General features: G+C 51.0%; 1 protein-coding gene across 1 annotated transcript in view; it reads left to right on the top strand.

Moving 5' to 3' along the window:
- The window catches only part of LRRC75A (leucine rich repeat containing 75A), a 96,085-nt gene that overhangs the window by 49,842 nt on the left and 22,804 nt on the right, over nucleotides 1-23,439 (top strand). Inside the window, exon 3 of the mRNA XM_037374631.1 lies at nucleotides 8,512-8,624. Coding sequence (XP_037230528.1) covers nucleotides 8,512-8,624 — 113 coding nt within the window. The remainder of the gene's footprint in view (nucleotides 1-8,511; nucleotides 8,625-23,439) is intronic.

Genomic DNA, 23,439 nt, shown 5'->3' with positions numbered 1-23,439 from the left:
ATATAAGAGGCCTTCATTCTCTTCCAGGACCAGCTGGTCTTTTCTTGGCCATTTCCTAACGTGAGTTGATTCTGGACCACATCCTTCCCTTACAAAAGCCATCGGAGTGTCTCGGGTGCCAGTGGGTGCTTGGCCCGAACCTTGGGCAGGGGGGGCACGGGCGGTGTTCGGCCCCATGGCTGTGTGCCTGGGGAAGCACAGGAAAGAGCAAGTGGATTAGCTCAGTCACAGTAAACCCTGCTGGGAACAACCTCGTTCTTCTTAAAATGGCCTTGAATTATATTTGTTCCACTTCTCTTCTAATTTGAATTCAAATATCCTTGATTTATTGTCAAAATAGCTTCTGCGCAGGGTATTGGGTGGTCAAATGGACCCGTTTAAAGCCATATTGTCACATTACTTGGATTTTATTTTCCTCTGTGTGGACAAGGTCTATCACTTACATCCACCATGCCCATATCTGCTTGCCTTTGGGCACCATCCACCTCACCACTCGTTCCCCAGCAGGCTGGGTCTCTTCCCAGAAGAGTCTGAAATGATAAGAGATGGAATTGCAATATCCTTACAACGATGTTTTTAGGAGAACCTTTCCCCGCAGCACAACGGGGATTTTTCCATGTGCATTTTCGTGCCTTGCCCAAGGAACTTGGTGACCCACCACCCGGAGGGGTTTGTGGCTGGCGTGGATCCTGCACACCTGGATGGGGCTGTAGGTCGCAGCAACCCCCCAGCCTCCTGTGGTGGGATGAGCGCTGGGTCTTGGCATGGTTTGGCCTTCGATGAGAAGGGGAACGGTGGGTTTAAAGCCTTTTCTACCTCCTCGGCTCCTGGTCTTGCAGAAGGGGGACAGTTTGCTGGAGAAAACTCCATTAGGGCTTCAAAAGGAAAGCCTGGCGGTGGCTTGCTGGGGCCGGGGCTGGCTGCAGCGCAGATGTCTGCTGTCTGCCTGCAACAATAGGCTGCAATTTAGCCCCCATGCTTTGAAAGCAAGGAAGGGGGAGGGAAAAAAAAAAAAAGAAGAAGAAAGGAAAGGGAAAAAAGAAAACCAGAAAGCCATTAGATGACTTCAGCTCCGCGTGACTACATCAAAAGGGAAGGCATCGTAAATTCGGTTTCTATTAAACCCCGGGGCCCCGGTGCTGGGGAGCAGGATGCCGTTCCGGTGCCAGCGGCCAGGGAAAGCTGTTTCAGAGCCACAGGAGCGGCTGCAGGTTTTGGGTGGGCAGAGCTTTTTGCTGGCGGCTGTGTTGACCTGGTTGTGGGGGGGGAGTTCGGCAGCTCCACGCTGGTGGATGGCAGGCACGGCTTTGACTTAGTCATGTCCTGAGATGTGTCCCTGTGCCTTCTCCTGCTGCTTTCCAAGTAGGTGTTTGGAGGTCCCTGTGCCCCATCAGCTTTGGCACGTTAGGCATCTCCTGGTGTGTGAAGGCTTTGCACGTGGGGCCATTTCACTGTGCTGAAAGAATGTTTCCTCTTCATTTTGGTGTCGTCCTTTCCAAACCCCAGTGTCTGTCCCCACATCAGTGTGGGTTTACTAGGGGTTTGCTCTCCTTTGCATCTTGCTAATTCATAATACTGATCTCATGCATGCCAAAGCCATGGAGGATGATCTGTCCTAGGGCTTCCTAGAGCATCTCTCACTATTTCATGTCTTTAACTGTGTAATAACTCTGTTTGCCCTTGTGAAGTTTTTTTTTTTCTCCTCTCAGCTGTTTGGTTTTTTTACTTTTGCTTAATAGTCCAAACTATTATCCTATTGTCCTAGCCAATCACCCAAGAAAAATAAAACAAGGCAGAGGATTTGGAAGGAAATCTATCATTCTCTGTCTTTTCTGGCTATGAAATAGGTCATGCTTTAAGGGTCGCCATTCACTGAACTGTATGGGAAGCAAACATCTCGGCTGAGGGGTCTCCCCACCAAATATTTCATACGCGGGAAACGGTGCTCCCAGGAGGAATGCAGTTTCCCTGGCCTGTGGCTGTAATGATTTGTGCATGGACAGACCTTTTTGTGCATCAGAGCGGCAACAGCAAACCCTGCAGCATCCACAAAGAGATGTTACAAGTTTGAAAAGTTTTTTGAAAGAAACAGGAAAGGGAAAAAAGGAATTAATTTTTAATTAAGTCAAAATCATTATTTGGGAGGGCCAATACGGGACTTTTGCATGCTAAGATTTGCAGGACAGCACTTTTTTTTTTTCCTAGAGATTGATTGCAAGTGACAGAAATGTGGGACTGTGTAAATAACATGAGAAAAAACCTGTCGCTTCCTGCGACCCGAGACAATGGCTAATTGTTCTAATTTGGGTCAATCCCCTGCCGTGCTGCAGCAGGAATTCTTTACCAGGGCTCTTTAATCATTAACGTTGGCCTATTTTACACGATGTTTGGCCCTGATGCAACCCCCCACCATCACCTTCCCTCGGGCTCTGTGCACCACCAGGGTTTCGGCTGCTGGAGGAGGAGCGGTTGATTCATTTGTTAATGAAAACAAATTAATTTGCAGTAACATCTTTATCATGAGGCTTTCATATGCTTTGCTCCTCCTCTGAGCTCTCTGGCTGAGAGAGCAGCCCCAAAACTCGGTTTGTGAGTGCAAATTTCACCTCCTTGCATTGCCCAGGAGTTGCTGTGGTGCGGTGATGCAAGGAGGGCAGGCAGTGATGCTGTGGGTATTTAATCCCGGTGAAAACACGGTCCTGCCCATCCCATGTTTGCTTTCCCATGGTGTCACCTCTCTGCTGGCGGAGCGGCGAGGAACACGTCCAGAGGAACACGTCCAAGGATGGCTCGTTTGGGGTTAACAGTGCTGTGCAGATGCTGGGTGGTACCTCACCGGCGGGAGCTGTGGCTGGGGGCTGGTACAGCCTGAAAGGCATCTCTCCAGCACCACAGGTGGGACCATCAGTGAGGATCAACCAGGTCCCCCTGCAGAAACCGGGGCAGGTTTAGCAGGGCGCATTGGGGTGAGCTTGGCCTTTACCTGCTCTCCTTTATCCCTGGGGTTTAACTGATTTCCACTTCAAGCACTGTTGTTCCATCCCTTCATCCAGAACTCTCCTTTTGGGGCTGGAGCCAGGGTCAGGAGCTTGGTGGTCCTCAACATGTGCTTGGGGCACCCCCTCCACCGTGGGGCTTGGCTCGTGCCGCTCCCCATCATTTTCCAGCTGAATGAGATCCTGTTGGTATGGGGCTGGTTGCAGATTGCGGATGGGGCATGTGCCACAAATCCCTCTCCCAGCTGAAATCTGTTAAGGGATTAAAATCTCATGAATCTCTGGGCTCCTCCTGGCAGCAAGCAGCCCTCTCTCCTTCTCCAGAGGGCTGGAGGCAGGCGAAGACAGAGGAAGAATTATGGGGAAAGGGGCCCTTTGCAGGGAAGAGCCTCTGCTCTCAGCTTTCCCCTCATCCCTCTTCCATCCTGCGCTCAGCATCGTGTCTGATGGCTGGGAACTGTGCTGGGTCTGTGCCAGCTCGGAGAGGACATGGGCAAACAGAAGCCAAGACGTTGCCCAAAACCTGCTTCTCTGAGCTGATGCTGGTCCCACCTGGGCTGGCTCTGTGGCTCGTCCGTCTTGCTGAGGAGCAGGGTGCTGCATGAACATGCCCTGCGAGGCATGTCTTCTCCTGAAAGCTTGCCAGCGGAGCAGCCAAGGGGAATGAAGAGGAACAAGGGTGCCGTACAGCTCGCTCGCTCCTTGTGGAGAGGCTTTGCCCCCTGTTTAGGTACTGCTCAAAGCCGTTTTGCTGCATGCATGATGCAGGTTTCTCTCCCTGTTGATGTAGGAGCTGTACGGGTGTGGGCAGGATCGCGGCATTGAGAGCTTTTGCAAACTTACAGATGTTCCCAGATGCGTAGCCAATGGATCCGTGGGGAGCTCAGCTGAGGGCTCGGCAGCAGCATCATACCAGCATTTATCAGCTGGTCTGTGAGTGTAGTGCTAAGAGAAAGGGCATATCCCAGCTCTGCAAAACAGCCTTTTTCCTGGCAGCATCGTCAGCTGGGAAAGCCGAACTCCGTGTGGTCCATCCCATCTCCCCAACCCTGAGAAGCTCGGCACTTTTCCTCCCAGAGCTTGGAAACCAGAGTAACAAATATGCATTCCCATGCACCTGCACCTTGAATGCGTGGTTCTGGAAGGGGCCAGGTCTTCCATGGTAGCACTGGCGATGCCTTTACGATGCATTCATCCCTGTGTGTTATTTCGGGAATGACTGCTGCTGCAACTCGGTTCTGGTGGTAAGACAACACGCTCAGCGCAAACGGCTGCTCTCATTGTACGTGTCTTGTGCTTGATTGTTGTCCCTTCTATGGAAATGGCATATAGTGTTTGCCAGCCCGGTGCTGTGGGTTGCAATTTCTCCAGGTTGGGGTAAGTCTGCCTTGCCACTCATGTGCCCTCTGACCACCAAAATACCCCGCCCTTATATTGACCTTATATAAGTGATGTGATATAGGTTGGTGTAGGTGGGGCAGAAAGACCTTTAGGCATTGCTTTTGATGCTGCGGGAAGTGGTTAATCACGGGAAGCAGCCAGGGAGGATGGCAGCAGCATCTGCCCACCTGATGCCATTTTTGTCTTCTCTTGTGTCGTGCCCAAGGACGCTGATGACAGAGCAGCAAGGAGCGTGCTGGATGGAGAGCAGGGTGACCCTGCATCAGAGGGAGGGCTGGCATCGCAGTGTAACGCTGGCACGCTGGCAGGAAGCCTACAGCTGCCCACAGGGATGGTGCTCAGCATCATTGCTCCTGCTGGTGTAAGGCACTAACCTCCGGTTCTCCTGGAAGCCCTGCATGCCCTTCTCTCCCCGTTTGCCGGGCAGCGAGGTTAAAACTTTGTCAACCCAAACGAGCTGGGCTGATTCGTGAGCTGACTCAGTTTTCAAACAAGCTCTTGGGCTCAGTCCCACCAGGGTGTGCGTCAGCTTCAATTCTTTCCTGGTAGGCTTGGATCATAAAAACAGCAAAAGAGCCGCTGTGTAGTCCATCAGACAAACCTTTGGCACCATGCATCAGCTAAATCCCTTCTTCTGTGCATGTTTTATGCAAGGCAGGGCAGGTCTGGTGTGCCGGAGGTCAGGCCTGGGGCTGCTCTGGAGCTCCTGCAAAGCTCTGGGGAGGAATTGCAGAGGTTTAGGAAGGTCCCTAAAAGAAGTGGGTTCTTGAAGCAGAGAGGTTTGTGTCTTGCTCATGGGCAGGGTGAAGCGCAGTGATGGGAATGAGATGTGTAGAGCAAGGAGCCTGACCCCAGAATAGCATCCTATGAAGTCTTATGGAGGTTCTGAATTGGGCTGTTTGTTTATCCCAGTGCTAAACTGGGGCATTTAACTACAGAGCAGTGTGGAAAAGACCATACTTTTTGGTTTATACCCTCACATGGTACTGAGACCAGAAGGAGACACATGAGTTGCTGTGTGCAGAAGTCATATGTTCTCTAAATAGTGTTTAAAAGCCCGAAACAGAAGTAGCCCAGTACGTGCAGGGCTTATGAGTCAAGCTTGCTTGTGAGGAAAAAAGGGTGGTGGGGAGGACCGCATGAAGGATGAGCTGCCTGTGGCCACTGATGCAGAGAGATACGGGTTAAATACGTTTTGCGCTGCTCTAGCATCTTTCCTTGGAGGCCTCGGTGTGCTGTATTGGTGTTGATGGATGATCTGCTGGGGTTCTGCTGAGGGGCTTTTTTGGGGGCTGAATTTCTTGGAAATTGGCATGATGTGAAGTTCAGGACTGAGCTTCTACCAGCCACCTGGACCCAGCGCGCAGGTCTGGCAGCCACGCACCGAGGGCCAGCAGGAGCACCCTGCTTGGCCAACAGATCTCTTACCGGAGAGAGAAGATGGTCCTGCCACATTTGTACCAGCCAAAACTTGTTTCTTTTACTTTCTCAGCCTTTTTTTGGCCACATTCCTCTTGTGAATCAGTTCACTTCCCCAGTAGTTTAGTGGTCAGGATAATACTGGAGACCATTTTAATTGTCTCTTTCAAGATTATATTGGGGGCAGTTTGCAGCGTGGAATTGCGGCACGGTGGCTGCTTACTCCACAGCATTTTAGCACTGTTTCCTTTTCAACAAACATTTTTCCACGTGATGCAATAAGGGCTTGGAGAGGGGAACCCCCATGCAGTGCTGAGAGCGGACACTTATTTCAGGGGCTGTTGCAATGCTTTGCAAGGGTAACCGCTGGAAAAAAAATAGATTGATTGAAAGCTGATGGGACTGGGCAGCTTGCTGTTGGATGTTATGCAAAGGTAAAAAAAATAGGGTAGGTGTCAAAATTTGTGGCGTTTTCTTCTCACGTTAGGGATGCTGGTTACATGGCGAGGAAGGTGTTGCTGGCAGAGAATAAGTTGAGAGCGGTTAGGGGGAGCAGCGCGTGCTGTTGCCTTCCCAAAATGTTTTGAGGCTTTAATTAAAGAATGTCTGCAGTTCCAGACCTTCCAGTGGAAAACATGAAATAAAAACCTCCTCTTTCATTACTTTTTCTGTGTTAATTTGACAGGCTGAGCCTCCTAGGGTTCATCCATCCCCAAGCCTGGAACATGAGGTATTTCTTGCTGCGGGGTTGCCAGCAGGAGGGGAGATTGCGGCGTGCCTGAGGTTTAGGATAGGCTGACATCCCATTGAAATTTGTGGGATTAAAACCCTTATTTCAAGTTAAGCGTGGTGATAAATGAGGTGTTGAAAAGTATGGGTTTAAATATGCTCTTAAACCCCTATTTCCTGGGAATCAGGAGGTATAGCCGTCACACGCTTGCGGAGCTTAGATGTGAAATGGCTCCTGACTCACGCTGTTCCCAGCTCGTGCTGACACGGTGTTTTCTGTGCTCTGTGCCCTGCTGGTATCTGTGGATCTGGAGTTTCTACCTGAGCTGCCAAAATCGCCCGTCACTGCGTGCCTGGCAGAGGCGGTGAGCACTGGTGCCGTTGCTTCACTGCTGGTTAGCGCAGATGGAGCTGGGCAGGCATCGCCCAGGAATGAAATCAGCTGTTGATTAATGGTAGTTGCTGCGTAGGCATCTGGATGTGTCTGGGAATAAACTACCCCCATTTGTGTCAAGGCTTCGTATCTTACAGAGCGGGTTGAACAGAGAAGCTAAAGACCGCAAGTCCTACACTGACATTCCTGTTCCAGCCATCTGCAGATATGTTCTTTCTGTCCTGGTTTTGTGGTTTGTTCTTTTTACCCCGAGAAAACCTGATGTAATTGTTTCCCTGCACACCCAGAGGTGATTTGTCAACATCCCCATCGCTCCTTGCTTAATTCAATATTTATAATGTCTTTATAGGGCTGGTCCCGCTCTGCTGACTTGGGGGCAAGGTAGGAGAACACATTGCGTAAATTGGGCTGCCAGGGCGCTCGGCCTCAAGTGGAGGATGTGGAGGCAGCAGTAACTGGGTGCTCAGGTAGAGAAGGTGCAGCATCTTCCTCAGCATCCCTGCCCAGCTTGTCCCAGCACACGGCAAAGCCCTGCGCAGTCAGCATGAATGAAGAGCAGCAGCGAGCTGAGCCCAGGCTGGTTGCTTGTTTTAATGCTTCCTATTAAGTTTCGGTATCTTCTCTAAGATGTTTCATAATGTAACAGCTTCATAAAACCAGGCGGACGCTGCAAATGGTCGCATCTTGATTTTTTTAAATCATTATTGTTCTTTAGGTCAAGTTAATCTCTGCTTATGACCATTCGGAGAGCAAGCAGGCAGAGCAGGGTGGGCGGTATACATTACTGGATGTCATAAGATGCATTACTATGTAAAGATCTTGTAACGAAACACGATTGAATGGTCCAGATCCTGGTATTTGTATTTTGTTTTATTTTTAGGAACCAAAATTTCTAGAACCAAATTCTTAGAAACTTTCAGAGTTAAAGTTTTCCAACCCACTTTTTTTGTGGGTGGAAGTTGTAACCAGAATTGAGGAGACTCCACCAAAATCCCTGTGTTCCTTGAAGGTGGTTTTTTTCCCTAACAAATACACATTTTGAGATTTTCTGACAAGCACTGTTCCCGAGATCTCCATCAGCTCACCAAGCCTCTTACTGGTTGCTCTTCTGTAAAGCAGTTTTGACATTAACGGATGGGTAGTTTGGTTTGTTTAATTAATCTCTGTAGAACTTTAATGCTGAAAGCCATTACGCAGTGTCAAAACGATAGCGGTGCCGCTGCTGCATGAATTGCAAAGAGACAACCCTGCAGCACTGGTCCCCTGAACCCCAGCACAGCGGCCAAGGAGGGACCTCCTCGTCCTTAACCGGGACTTGTGCACCCCTGTGGTCATTCTCCAGCGACAATGTCCATAGGTGGGCAGAACTGGGTGGCCCTTGGTGGAACGCCCCGTCCTTGGGGCATCTTCGCAGTCAGCAGGATTTCTTTTCCCCTTTGCTATACAATTTTTAGCGTGATCCCTTACGGCTTGCCAGCTCCTGGCAGGGAGCTGCTCTGGGCTGGAGCATCGTGTGGATGTGATGGCAATGCTACAGACACCTTACCTGGTGTCCCTGCCTTGTCTTTGCAGGAGGGGGACTCTCTTGGGGCCATGGAGAAGCTTTGCCGGCAGCTCACCTACCACCTCAGCCCCCACTCGCAGTGGAGACGCCAGGGCATCATGAAGAGGAAGCCACAGTCCTGGTGAGTCGGCTTTTGAAAGCCACCGTCACCCCAGGGGGTGACCGTCCCCTCCCTGCTCCTTGCATCCTCAGGGCTCCCTGCGGGCTCAGGAGAGCGGGGAGGGTTTTTTCCACCATGCTGTTGGCCACGGTGTGCAAATGCGGGTGCTGGTGGGAGCTGCCTGTTGCACGCTTGCAGCGACAGGAAGAACAAATCCACCGCAGTGAAGGAAAGTGCTTAAATCCATTAGGCAGGGCTGTGAGCCAGCTGGGACATCACAACCTTCCTGGCTCGCCACAACCTCCAAAATCCTCAGTTGTCTCCAGTCTTACCACTGTTTCCCCACGCATGCGTATCAGGTTGCTTCATGCTTACCCAGAGGTGTGCTCCTCCTTTTCCATTTTCCTTTCCCCGTTGCATCCCAGTTGCAGAGGAGAGCAGTGTGGTAGTGCCCAGGGAGTGGAAACAGGCTGGCAAACCTGAACCATCCGTCCTGCAAACATCCCATGCTGGGCATTGGAGAACAGGAGACAAACTGCTCCAACGCAGCCTAATTAGCTGATAATTAATGTCTAAGCGCATGTCATCATGCACTTGTGGCTTGTAGTGTGTTTGCATGAAGGGAACTGATTAAAAATAAGGAGGAAATTACCCCGGCCCCATCCTTGCCTGGGTCCTTAGCAAAGCATCCCAGCTGCTGGTGTCCCAGATCCATGGAGCTGAAAAACCTGTGGATGAGGCTGATGGGATGGAAAAGGCTCCTTGTTTTCTGTGATGTTATGCATTATATATTTATTATTTTTGTTTAAGGAAGTGAGAAATACAAAAGAAGCCACAATCTGGCAGGGTCAGGATTTGTATCCAGGTGCTGGCTCATGATCCCAAGAGAGTTTTTGGTCCTGTTGTAATAGATGCTATTTGTAGCCATAGTGGAGGCTAATCCGGTGAAAAAACTGAAAAGAAGAGGGGAGTAAAATAGACACAGGTGGAAAATAGAAACAAGGGGATAAAGGATTGCATGGCCAAATCAGATCAGGACCGCATCTCCCAGGGATCTGGCTCAGCATCTTTGCACCCTGTTTGAGCGTAGAGACCCAAAGGTGGAGAAACACCTCCATGTCATTAGCGGTGGATAACTGTGCTTTTGTGCCTTCGGCTTTCCTAGGGTGTATGGATGGCTAAAATTTGCTCTTCCCTGTAAAGTGGCAGAAACAGAGGGAGCATTCTGGGGCTGCGTGCTGCAAGGCTGCACCCTGCGGGCAGGGCTCGGCACCCCGGGAGCTCGCTCGGTTATCCTCTGGGTTTTCTGTCTTAATTAGAATAGGAAATGCACACCCCTTGTCATCCCATCAGGGCATCGTTAAAGTTAACACTGTTTGGCAGCGGGGAGCACTTTATAGCCCAAAAGACGAGAAATTCTTGAAAATGAAAAAAATTAAAGCAGCGCTTTGTGCCACTCTGTCTTTAATTATCAATCCCTGTCCTTAATTATCAGCTTGGAGTGGTTGTGCAAGTGTGTCCACGTGCCAGAGATTTGCGAGGCTTTATCTTACAAGCCTGCTGTAACGCTCGCCTTTCCTTGGAAGGGCTGGGAAATAGCTGAGGTTTTTCACGGGTTTAATAGCAGGGGTGAGGTTTCAGCCTTAAAACAAGCTCTGACCGCATGGCAGTGACGCTGGGGCTGCGAGCACGCGGTGCTGGCTGCTGCCTCTGCCCCGGCGAGGGTTTGTAGGATGGGGTTTGCCTGAGTTGATGGTTTAGGTGCTCAGAAGTTGAAGTCAACCTTTTGCTGAGATCTAAATGCCGTAATGTAGAGAAGAAAGAGAGAACAGAGAGAGCATCTGCCTTGTGCTTGAGCCCCCACGGCTTTATTTGTGTTCTGGCAGTGACCCTGTTAGGGATGCTCCCCGTCTCATGTGTGAGTTGATGGGTAGTTCCCAGCGGGGGTTTCCCTGGAGACCCCTGCTCTGGGTTGGGGTTTGCAAATGCCCTGCCATGCATCCAAGGGAGTAACAGGGGCTTGTTCCCACCTGTTGGCGTTGGCTTGACCCAGCCCTGCTGTCAGATATTGCAGGAACTTACAAATAATAAGTTTCCACAATTTGTTGTGTGTCTGTTGGCCATCCACAGCCCATCAGTGCTCTGCTCTGGGGGTATAATTAGTAGCTGGCTGTAATGGCCAGGGAGCCACAGAGCCCCTCTTTGCATCCGTCTCTTGGCAAGGTGCGGTGGTAGCAGAGGGACAGTGGTCCCCGCTGATGGAGTAGGAGAGGACAGTCTCATTTCATCAGAAATAAAACCGAAGCCTGCGGGAATACTTTCCCAGCTCTTTCTGTAGCGGGTTTTATCACGCCACGTCCTGTCCTGTTCCTTTGCTTCGCTGGTTGATTTTTGTTCAGAAACTAAACAGAGCCAATAAATGGGGAGAATCCTGGACTTTCTTCAGAGTTCCCATTCCTCCCCTTCCCCCTTCCTCTCCCTCCTTGAGTGCTGGTGGTCGGCGGGGGCTGGCTGTGCCCCTGTGGAGAAGGTGTTTGCGAAGTAGCTACGAACGACCCTTGTTAATTAGGATATGTTTTATTTTGATTTATCGGAGGCTGCCCTCGTAAAATCCCCATTGGCACAGGGAAGTCTGGAAGCTGGGGTGGGAATCCCGTTGGTCTGTGGAGTCACGGCTCCTGTTATGAGCCCGGGGCTCGCTTGCCATCTCTCCGGGCTGTTCGGGGAGACTCCTCGGTGGCCACCAGCATCCCGCAGCCAGCAGCCGGTCTGGGGCGGAGGTCTGGGGTTAAAAGCTGCCTTTCTAAAAGGAAAGGCTCCTCCGTTCTTTTTGGGGGAAACTGACTTAAATTCTCTACTGTGACAACATGCCTTTGGTTATAGCAGGGACAGAGCACTGGGGGCTCTGGCAATATTTTCGGTTGTGGGTTATTAATGGAAAAGCGTTGGGAAACTCACCACGATGCGCCTGCTGTCGTGATAGCGATTTGGCAGAGTATGAATTATTCACAAAAAAATGCAGCAATGGGCACCAGTGCAGTGATGAACGTTGGGGCTGGGGGTACCACACAGCCCCATGGGCTGCCCTGTGGTCCCTGGGTGGCCCCGGCACCAAGCTCGTGGGTGTCTCACAAGCCTTCGCCCCCTCCACCAAGGCTTTTTTTTGGGTGGGGATGAAAATCAAAGTTTTCTTTCTTTCTTGTTGGAGAGGCAGCCTTCTGACTCTCCTGCAAGACAACTTTGGGTCAAAACCGGACAATTTGGAGTCATCTCCTGTCCTGTGTTGCAACCTGCCGGGAGGATCCATCCATAGGGAGCGTGTAACCCTGGGCTTTGGATGTGGCAACCTGGTCTCTCCTCTCCTGCACGGTGATTCTTGACCTTGTAATCAGTATTTTGGCTTGGTAGCTGGTTCTCTGCTGGTAATTAGGGATCGCAGCACAATGGCAGGGGCGGCAGAACCTGTCGTGGAGAACTCCCAGAGTTACTTGAAAATACTTTGTTAATTAGAAATCTGTATCTTTGTGATGCATTGTGGTCCTGGGTCCTGTCTGCCAGAGACACGCTCGTTAGTGCACTGACTCGTAACAAGCACAAACACACACATCATAATCTGTGCCATGGCTTCGTTAAGAGGCATCGTTTCTCTGGGATCATGGCTGTGCCCATCTCCCAGTGCTCTGCAGTCTCCCATCCCCTGCAGCTGGGTTAGACATGTTGGAAGGGCTTGGGAAGAAATTGGAGTTTAATTATCCCTGCGATTGGGAGCGGTAGGGAGTGCATTTGTAAGAGACGGATTCATTAATGCAGTGCTGATCCCTCTCACTGTTTAAAACGTTTTCCCAGCTGTGGGATCAAGGCGGTCTCAGGCACTAGCGGGATGTTTCTTTCTTCTTGCTCAGGGCTAGTGAAGGCATGGATGTTGTATTGCCACCTCCTGGGATGCCCATGGTCAAGTTTTTAGTGGGATAGCATCCTTTCTTCACTAAACGCCGGTTGGCATTTCCATTGGGCAATGGGGGATGTAGCCACGAGCGGTGGGGTGGGTCGGTCCCTCCAGGACCCCCTGGTACCTCTGCCGAGGTCTTGCTGGCACAATGAGCGAGAGCCCTGCACATGGGTGCAGCTTGACCGAGCGCTGAGCAAAGCCAAATAGCTGTAATTAGTCCCACCAGAAACATGGCAAAATAATTACAGGGGAAAATTGCTTTTCTTTATTCTGCAGCCACCGTATTTGTTACAGGTGATAATCAGAAGCAGAGCAGCCGGAGGAGGATGGGGACAAATGATGGATAGAGAGGACTGGAGCTGATTTTTCAGCCGGTGGCGCTGCGGCCAGGCACGGGCGGTGCGGGCAGAGCGGGGCACTGGCACTTTCCATCTCCATCTCACCCCAGGCATCGCATTCAGCCTGGGTGTGCACAGAAAGAGCTAAATCGAGGGAGAATCTCTCAGCGTTGGCTGTGCTGCCTGGCACCAGAGCACCCCAACTTGTGCCAAATGACCTTTTTTTTTTTTTTTTTTGCCTGTTATAAATCTGTTTGTCTCTCACTTTGCTTTCTCCCTCTCCGTGCCTCCCTCTGAATCACGTATATTTATATTAAACATCCAGGATGAAAATCAGTGTTTTGTCTGGTAGGGTAGCCAATAGCAGGAGGATAGAACCAGCCGGCTAAAATAATTTGTATGTCTCTGGCTCTGCCTAGGGACATGATTACAGTCCTGCATTTAACTAGCAAGTGTTGAATTAGATCCTGGAATCTCCCTGCTCCTCCTGCTGCCAGGTGCTTGCCTTCAGCATCACAAAAGCAAAACTGGTAATCACAGCTCCTCGCATCCGTAATGGCCTTGGAGCACAGACTTGCACGCTTCTTGGGCACGGGGGAAGTGTTTCCTGGGGGAAAAATAAGTCTCCCTGGCTTTGCTGTGTCTTTCCCACCCTGAGGAGTTGTGGCCGGTGCGCTACCTTTGCTTGCTGCCCTCGCTGCCGCTGTGCGCAGGAGCCATAGCGATGAGCCAGGGATGCACCAGGGAGGGGATGGAGCCGTGGTGCCTGCCCCACCAGGCAGAGCAGTGGGCAGGGTGTGAAGGAATATCCATTATTCATATTTTAACTCCAAATCTAGCCCCATTTTACGTAAGGTAGTACCCTTCCTCGCACACAGTTTCTGCTGATGCCACTGGAGTACGAAGCATGGAAGAATTTAGGGTGAAGCAGCTCATTTTGAGCACTGGAATTAAATGGGGTCAGTGTGGACCTAAATCCATGGATTTTTTAACCCAGTTGTCACTCTGCCATAAGCAGAGAACCCCCCCGAAAATAAGTCCATGCCTGCCCTGAGCCTAATACAAAATTTACAGGGGGCTCACACCAGATTGAGCTGATGTGGTGCTGTTCTTCACTCTCTCAAACCATTTTATTTTCAGAGCTCTGAGCACTCACTCCTGCAAACCCTCCCCCCAGTGCTGGGACCTGCGAAGAGCAAGGATCTGATGGGTTTTCTCAGTTCACAGGGTTTTTTCAGGTGGCTTCACTTAGCTCCAGCCAGCTCTCTTTTCTTTGCCACTTGTCCTTCTTGGTGGTGGGGCCAGCCTGGATGCCCAGTTCGGGCACGATGCAGATGTGGGCAGCAGCTGGGTGCACTTCTACAGCACAGGGCTGAGGGGAAGGTCAGCCCTGGTGTGGGATCTGCTCCACGGCTGCACCAGGAATGTACCCGAGGAGGATTTGGAGGATTTGCAGAAGGGGCCGTTTGCTGTTCCTCTTTGCAGGGGGCACTGCCTGGCTGGCTCTCCCACAGCTGTCCTGAGCTCATCCCTAAGGCTGACAGCGAGTCGTAGTTATTTCCCAAGGATTTATGTATATAAAGGATGAGTCGTGCCCATAGTTGCTCTAAACAAGTTCTTAAACAAGGGCAACATTCTTTGCTGGCTCTGGTGACACCAGGAATCTAATTTATTTGGGTTTGGTTTGTTTTTTTTTTCTTAAATCCAAGAGTTGCCTTTCTTTGCAATGTATATGCTGGTGTGGAAACCAGCTCTGCCCACACGTTGCCTGCTGCATGCGGGCACTGGGCATGCAGGACATGGCTTTGCAGGGGTTTTCATATGTAGCTTGGGAACACAGACCACTTGAACCCAAATCCTGCAGTGATAACGCGAGCAGAGCTGCTGTAGGTACCCAGCTGGGGGAGGCAGCTTTTGGTTATAGGCTGTGGAGTAAACACTTACCTTTCTCCAGCTGAATTTCGTGGTGAAATGGAGATGTCATTACCACCCTGTTAACACCATCCATCCTCCTGATGCAAGAAGTGGGCATGGGCACTGCGCTGCCTGACGTGGGGCTCCAGGGCGGGTGGGAGGTGGACCCGGCTCTGCCTTGTTGCAATGGGATGCCACATCGTTCAGTTTTCTTCTTGCAGTTTCTTTCTGCTGCTGTGATTTTCCCCACTGCATTTCCCGCATCCCTTAGCAACAGCCACCTGGCTTGCAGGCTTTCTGAGCTGTATCTCTCCATCAGCCCGGTCCAAAAGCCCCTTTATTGCTTTGTTGCACTAGATCCTGTTCAGGTAAATTCAAGTTTAAACAGACTATTTTGTCCTCTCTGCTTGACAAGCAGCGCTAGTCAGTGCTAAACCACATTCCTGCTTCCTAACGTGTTACTCTGACGTGTCAGTCTGCAGAAAAATGACATCGCTCCTAAGGCGCTCCAGGAGCATTCTTATTTATCCTAATTTATTATGTTTAACTGCAATGGCCAGTGGATTCTTGAGATAACGGTGGTAGCAAGGGACAAGGTCAGGGAAGAGAAAGTGGAGCTGCAGCACTTGAAGAAGGTGGCAGGAGCGTGCTGGCCGCCACCAAGGTCTTTGCATTTGGAGAAGTCGGGTCTCTTCTCAGCAGCCTGCATACAGATTTAAGACCTGAATATTAGGTACTTCTTTTCTTCACTCTGTGAAATTTAAGCCTAATTTTCTCTTTTGTGGTTTTCTTAATGCACCTAAGGGACTGAACCAAGCACCCACGGGGATGCTCTGCTCGCGGATAACCTTGATGCGTCATTGCCAGCGTGAAGGGTGATCCCCCAGTTCCTCTGTCAAGGGGGTCTGGCAGCCTCCCACATTTTGGCTTGTGGCTCACGGCTTGGGCAGCATTGATTTTTCTCCAGCTCGGACAGTTTTGTGGCTTGAAAGCCATCGTTTTTCTCTTGGGACAGGTTAGGAAAGTTGTAGGGTTGTAATTCTCTGAGATGGAGGATATATTTAGTCATAAAAGTGTCCAACAGTAGCTGTCATTTTCTGTTGCTTTGTGAGTGTTGGTATGAATAAGAGGAATGCAGCAAATGAGCATTTTTTTCTCTGTTGCCCTATATTTCTGCAGGGAAATTACTGCCTGTGGCCCTGCCTCGGTGGTGGGAACCACACCGAGGGTGTAAAACCCCTTGCATAATAGGTACTTCTCCATGTAATATGTGCATATTCCAGGGCTATGCATGATAAAGTAAGACAGAATATTGTGTTTGTTTTATTTTCCCAGCCTAGGCAGGGCTGAAAAAGCAGCAACCCTTGGCTCTCGCTTTCTGCATCCCTCTGGCAGCACTGGGTTGGAACCCAGACCGGTTTAGCCTGGTGAGATGTTGTTTTGCAGCAGCTGCTGCGGAAGCAACAAGTCAGGGGGGATATTTGGTAGCCGAGGGTGGAAAGTAAGCCCTGCTGATACCTCCAGCCCCTGGTACCTGCAGGATCTGGCCCAGCAGCCACAGTGTGCCATACCCATCATATGCCAGCTCCATCAGAGTGACATAAAATACTCCTGCCGAGGGCAAAAATCCTTCTTGATCCGTCCTCCTCCAGCTCCTGCCTTGTCCCCGGCATTCAGGGCCATGGTGCATTCAGGACTAGGGACACTGGGGTTGTAGCTTGGGTTTGCACATCCACAGGCCGGATCTGTTGGGCTGGGAAAACAGGTACTGCCAGAGCAGCCGTGCCGGAGGAGAAGGGGGCTGTGTCTGCTGCTTTACGGAGGCAGGAATCAGCTTCACCAGGGGAAAGCAGAGGAGAGGTTTTCTCCCAATGTGTCTTCCCTGCAGAAGGGTGCTGTGTGCCTGGCACAAGGCTGCCTTGCTCCCTGTCTGCACGCAAAGCTAAACCCCCCTGCTTTTTGCAGGGTGGAAGAGCATGGCACGTTGCTGTTTGCTGAGCAAGACCCTAGTCAGTTATAAAAGCAACGTGTTGCTTTTTAACCCTGAGCGGGGAAGTGCAGACACCTCTCCTGGACCCCTCATTCCTCATGTGCAAGCATCTCCTGTTCCCTTTGCATCTTGCTGTGGTGGGATGCTGGAGTCCGCCTCCCCCTGTGCCACCCTGGGCTTTGCAAAAGGTATTACCCCAGCATCAGGCATGGCACCATGGGAACCTGGGGAAATACCCAACAGGAGCAGGGACAGGGAAAGTTTGGCAGGCGTGCCTGAGATGGCACACTGATGGGGTTTGAGTGGAGCCCTGCAAGGCTCTGGCACTGTCCCTTGCTGCTGGAGGCAGCCAAAAATGCTTTTCTTCTTCCTTTTCAGGATCAGCACAGCAATACTGTGCAGGTATTTCACCTCTGTGGGAGGCAGAGCTCCCAGCTCCCATTTGTAGCACCCAGACACCGAGGGCTGTCCATCCTTGCTCTTCCCAAACCTGTGTGGCTTCACCTCCTCCAGCTGCAGCACCACTGCTTGCTCGGTTTTCCGTGGCATTGCTTTGTTTTCCACAGTATTAAAGGAGGCGTGGAAACATGCCAGTGAAATAAATGTGTTTCCTCCTTTACACCTGGGAGTCAGCTTGAACTCCCTTTTGATCTCTTAAGATCCTCTGGTGTGAAATCATTAGAAATCACCTTGCAAATACCTGGCTGGAAGTGCAAACAAATAGTTTGGGACAGCTTTTGGAAGTCAGGAGGCTGTGGCAGTTTTTAATCTACGGTTACCTGTGGGTCCGATGTTCCCCATTGCGCTCGGCAGCCAGGTACGGAGACCTGTTAAAACAGAAGAGAAGGGTGTTTTGATTTGGTGGTGAACTTAGGGCGGTTGAGCAGCTTTGTTTTGGTGGTAGGAACGATCTTTCAACATCCTACTCCTAATTTCATCAGGGGCACAAGACATTTCTGTCCTGGAGGAATGCTGGGCACTCATTTGTAATACTAATTTGCAGTGCCTGCTTGCATTTTTTACAAAGCCCTTGTGATGCAAAAAATAAGGGAGTGTTCACGGGGGGGGAGGGGGGAAGGGGGGAAGCCTGGTGCATGAGTAATGTGCCCTTCATTTTGAAAACAGAAAGAGAATGTTTGTGGATGAAAATCCTCCGCTGCTGCTGGCAGCTTGTGGGCGAGCGACAGGAGAAACTGTAGCTCCTGCAACAAGCAGTCTGTTCAGAGCATCCAGCACAACCCCGCTGTCGGTGGGAGGCTGGAGCAGGAACGATGTGGTCTCTCCTCTTCATTAAAATCCCATCTATGTGCACGCGTGTGCAGGCACGGCAGGCGTGGAGCTGCTGCAGGAGGGAATTTGTGAGCTGGAGACCTCTGGGACCCGTGGGTGGGCGACTCCTGACTGTGTCAATGGGACTTTCTTTTGCCCTACATTACATGACTGTCCCAGAGATCCAAAGGGACACAGCAGCCAAGTGCCTTCTGCCACATGGAGCAAATGCTACAAAACCCAGCCAGGGGTATTGCCCGGCACTGTGATTGTGGGGGGTGTTGCAGATTGCTCCACCTTTGCAGTGGGAAGCAGGCAATTCCCAAACCTCTGGCCTGAGACTTTGTCCATGTGTTTTGGGGTGGAGAAAAGCAAAGCTGTACTTCTTGGTGGTTCTTCAAGCTGCCTGGTGGTGGGAACTGAGGCCATCAGGCTTCATGGGGGAGGATGCTTGGCGCTGGCTTACAGGTAGGGTCCTGCATCTCGCAGGAGGAAGTGGCTGAGGGATAGAGGTGCTCCTGGCCAGGGTGGATCTTCTGACATTTGCTGGGTCATATCACAGTGACCGAGGTCCGCAGCCTTGTGGCACCTGCGTGGTCACTGAGTCGATGTATCCTTGTGCTGACATCCCCCTCGGGAGTTAAATACCAGCTGCAGTGGCTGCAATTCGGTGAATGGCTCAAAAAGATGCATCACCCCCCAGGGTGGGACCAGCTGTGACCCTCAGCAGCAGGAGATGCTGATGTTTGCCCCCATCCTCGCCCAGACATGTTGCTGCAAAGCTGCCAGCCGCCGGCAGCGGGCTGTGCATTGGCTGTGGCTGTAACGCAGAGCTCTGCGTGTCTCTGAGATGATTGCAGCCTGGATGCAGGCGGAACACGATCCATTTCCCAGGGCAGGGACCAAATACCAACCACTGCCCGCCTGTGCGTGGCGGTTGTTAATAAGGACGCAACTGGGCTGGAGCAAAGCTTTTCCCTGCGTATATCCAGCAGCGTTGGAAATATTGTGGTTATTTACTATGTTGTTTCTGTTAATTGGCCTAAGAGCAAAAGAGAGGCCACCTCCAAGCTTATCGTACCCTTGTGATTGCCTGTGTGACAAGGGTTGGAAATTAGAATTGAATCTCTGCATATTCCCATGGTTCAGCATTCAAATCCCAGTCTGGCCGAGGCAGACCAGATTTTCCTCTGGAAAATATTAAACGACCACTGAGGTGTCTCACAAGGTGCCTGGTGTCTGGTTGTCCCTTGTCACCAGGCTGCTTGCTGGCTGTGCTGGAGGGACTCCCAGGGCAGCAGGTCCCACAGAGCTATTTGATGCAAAGGGCTATCCCTGCTAACTGGGATACGGTGTTCCCAGTTAGCAGTGCTAACTGGGAACGGTGAGGGTTAACAGCGGGGACTGAGTAATCCTCCCATGACAGAAGGATGACTTCATGCGATGGGAAGACCTCGGGAGTGACACAGAAGGAATCAGAAGGGAGCTAAGATTTTGGGAGGGAGAGTGGAAAACAAGGGGAGGATGAGCAAGATGAAAAGACATCTCCCTTGGCTGCTGTCAGGGATGTGCTGAGTGGTTTTGAAGCTCAAGGTCATGTCCGGGCTGCCCCGCGGCTGTGGTCAGCGATGCCACCCACCGTGAGCACCAGCTGGCTCGTGGTGTGTTCAGCATCCCGCTTATCTCATTTTGGGTTTTTACTTGGCCTGTCTTCTAAGGCATTGCTCCCAGACCAAAGCACTTTGCTGAGCCTTATTCGTGGATTACCCCAGTGATGAGAGCAGTAGCGGGATGAGGAGCGGTTGTTAACGCCTGTGTCGGGTGGATGGGGCTGGCTCAGCCCCCGTGGAGCAAACCCCAGTATGCCCACAGGCAGTGCCAGCACCGAGGATGCCTGCTGCACAGGCATCACCTGCAGCAGCTCCCCTGGGAGATAGTCACCTTCAGGTTTTTTCTTTCCCTTTTTTTTTTTTTTTTCCCCCAACTCTTTATGAAGCTGTTCAAGGGATCCCTCTCCAGCCCAGCTGACTACAGATTCACCTGTAGTGTAGGACGGACTCCCTGCCTTGTTTGTGGTCGGTACATCAATTCCAATCCCATTGCCCATGTATTCTTTTCTTTTAAAGAATGTCTTCTTTCCTAATAACCTTCACTTTGGTGGAAGCCTGCGTAGCAAACTTCTCTCTCCCCTGTGCCTATGCGCCCTCTGTTATGAGAGGGTTGAATGCTTTCTTCAAATTAAAAACAAAAAAGGGGAAAAAAATGTAGATACACCACAACAATCAAAGGCTGGTGCCCCCCATGAAGCATGGCTTCATTCAGCAACTCAGGGACCTGCTCAGAAGCCTTTAGGGAGAACTTGAAAAGCAACTGATGAAGAGGAACAGCTCAAATATTGCCCCATATTGGACACACATAGGTAAAACTGTAAAGTCTTGCTTGACTATTTTTAACTCACTGTGTGTATTACCTGTTTTTTTACTGGTCTGGTACCTGCAGCCCTCAGCCAACACACATAAAGTATTTTCTGTGCTTTGGCAGAGATGTTTGGAAGCGGTTGCAGCGCTGAAGAGTATGGGAGGGGGCTGTCCTCCCGCAGCGCTGCCACCGGCGCTTTGGTACGGCTCTTATCCGCACTCAGCACGGTAACCTAGCAGGTTTGCTGTGGTTCGAGGCGTACACCTTGGTGAAACAAAAAGGAAAAAGAAGAAACCTTCAGAGGTACCAGGAGACAATAAGGAGTTGGGAGAAATATTTGGATGTGAGTGATTTTACAGGGGGCACTTTTCTTCTCCTTTAGTCTTCTCACCTCTGTCTCCTCCATGGCCCTGGGGTATTTCCTAGATCTGCCAATCTGGGACTCTTTGGACTTCTGAAACTTGCTCAAAATATGACTTTATGTGTCTTGTATAGCTGGGATTGAAGCAATCGTGATTTGACCTGTCAGCTGTTCTGCTCTCTGTGCTCCTCCACATGATGCTTCTTCTGGGCTCCTGCCTCTTGAATTTATTCCCTTTGGCACACGCATGACTGGAAGCACAGTGCCTTCTGTATTTTTGTTCCCTGATGGTCTGCGTTGTTTCAAAACTGCCAGGTCAGGGACTCCTGTGCGAGAAGTCTGTTTTCCAACTGAACCGGAGCAACCTTCTGGGGCTGGTTCTCTGCAGGCACCGAGGTCGCTGGCCAGAATTTTTTTGCTCCACGCTGGCACCCCAAAAGATGGCTTGGAGCAAGTGGGGTGGGCAGGTTAAAGCTGAGGTTAAAGACGGATAAGCTGCTTCCCAAAAAAGAGGGAGATGCTGGCAAGCGGCAATGGCTGCGCCCTGGCCCCACGTGGCACTGGGCAGCTACCCTGTCCCACTGTGCCAGTCTGGCTGCTGGGAGCCGGCTTATCCCTGGGGAATCACAACCCTTCAAAGACACCCCACCGAGATGTAGCTGTCCACAGCCAGGCAGGCATCGCCGCACTCAATCCCCCTCGCTATGTAGAAAAGGTGATAAATCTCTTCTCAAAAAATGCTGTTTAATGCGAAGACATCCCGTCTGGTGCGTCTGGTGTTTTGTGACCACGCAAAATCCTTGGTGAAATGTTTTGTCCTGGTGGGAGCAGCGGGTGATGTTGGAGGGGAGAGGACGGACAGGCCAGCAGTCATGCACCGCAGGCTGAGCTGGGTGGGAAAAGGGGAGGTATTTCATCCAGCTGAGGAAAGATAGATGTCTGCGGAATGAGAGAGGAATAGAAAAAAAACCTAAGTAATTTTAAAGTCAATAACGTACAGCACTAAGCAGCTTTTGCTTTAAATAATGCTCTTTTAAGGCTAGTAGGGTTATAAATACCAGGGCGTTAGGTTGTCCCTGGTGTGCACTTTATCCCTGACTCAGCATGTGTGTGTCAGACAGGCAGGGATGAACCTGACAGTGCAGAGAGGATGCTCTGAGCTGGCTCCCGGCTCCCCCAGCTCGGCAGCCGAACGAGCGTGCCGTCGTTACAGCAAAGCTTCCACATCAGCAACTTGCAGGCTGGAACTGAACAGAAGGAATAACTTTTTCACCCAGTTCTCCCTGTTGAACGATGTCGAAGGGCCTGAAAGCTGAGAGCTGGGACAGGAATGAAGGACAGCTTCATCACTGGCCATGAAACACCACGGTTTAGACTCAACCCCTGGCTCAAGAAGTCTCTAAAGCACGGGAAGCTCAAGGATTTGCCAGGGAGGAGTAAATGAATAAAGCTCTAGCTCCTTTACCTAAACATTAACATCCAGACACAGGATCTGGACTTGGCAGACCTGGATGTGACCCAGAACGGTGGTTCTTCTGCACTGATGCTTATCGCCGCTGTGCCGTCGTTAGTGTAGCGCGGCGGTGAGATTTTTCCAGGGTCTGCAGCATCCTGCCATTCGCTTGGAGTGGCAGAGGCTCTCTCCAGGCTGTGAATCACCTAATGCCTCCCTGCCCTCCTGCCTGGAGTTTTTTCACCCTCTTCTTCTGTCTCCAGTGAGGCAGACCTACTTCTGCTTGCTCGAGTGCTTTGGAGAGCCCTCAACAGTTATAAGTGCAGGACTTGGAAGAAATCTGTGCCGAGACTGACCAGAGACAGCATCCAGCCTGGGAGAAAAAGCTGTATAAATGTCTTACAAAGGGAAGAAGCACTGGGATGCTGCTGGAGCCTGGGGTGTCCCCCTGCCAGGGTCCTTGGCATGTCAGCGCCCATCAATCTGCCCTAGCTGCTGGGGTGGCCTGTCTTTCCCGAGAGGCTTGAAAAGCAAGCGCTGCAATGCTTGTTGTTGAATTTAAAAGAGTCAGAGACACTGGAGTGACCTTTGGCACGATGAAAACAGGACTGAACGGTGAGCAAATGCAATGCCTGTCGCGGGTGGAAAGGTGAAGCGCTGCAAATGAGGGGGAGCAAATATTTATGAGGGCTGTGATTAAGGAATAATTCTGCAATGTGCTGTGCATGGCGGGTAAAAAAGCTGCCGTCCTGTTTGCTTGTTGATGATATTCAGGGGAAATTTGATTTTTCCTGTGCCTGTGGAGCATGAGCTGTCTGCTCCCCCGTTTGCTGGGAAGCGGGGGCATTTCGTGCACCCCAAAGATGCCAGCCATGGATGGTCAGTGGGTGGGGAAATCACCCATTTTGTTCTTCATTTTCACTAGGAGTTATCTGGCCACCAGATTGGCAGGTTTGGGCTGGAAATTAGTTATTTTTGCTGAATATTGCAGCCACATCTGGAGGGTGGGACAGTTGCTGAGCACTGCCCAAAGCCTTCCCAGCCAGGACGGCTGGCTGCGGGGTGCTGCTTGTGCAATGCAGTTGAAATTCTAGCTTACATTTCCCAGATGCTCAGCCGGCTGAAATCATCTGGCTGAAATCAG

This window comes from Falco rusticolus, chromosome 1, assembly GCF_015220075.1.
Source record: "Falco rusticolus isolate bFalRus1 chromosome 1, bFalRus1.pri, whole genome shotgun sequence".
Taxonomy (NCBI): Eukaryota; Metazoa; Chordata; class Aves; order Falconiformes; family Falconidae; genus Falco; species Falco rusticolus.
This window is presented reverse-complemented; position numbering and strand designations above follow the sequence as displayed.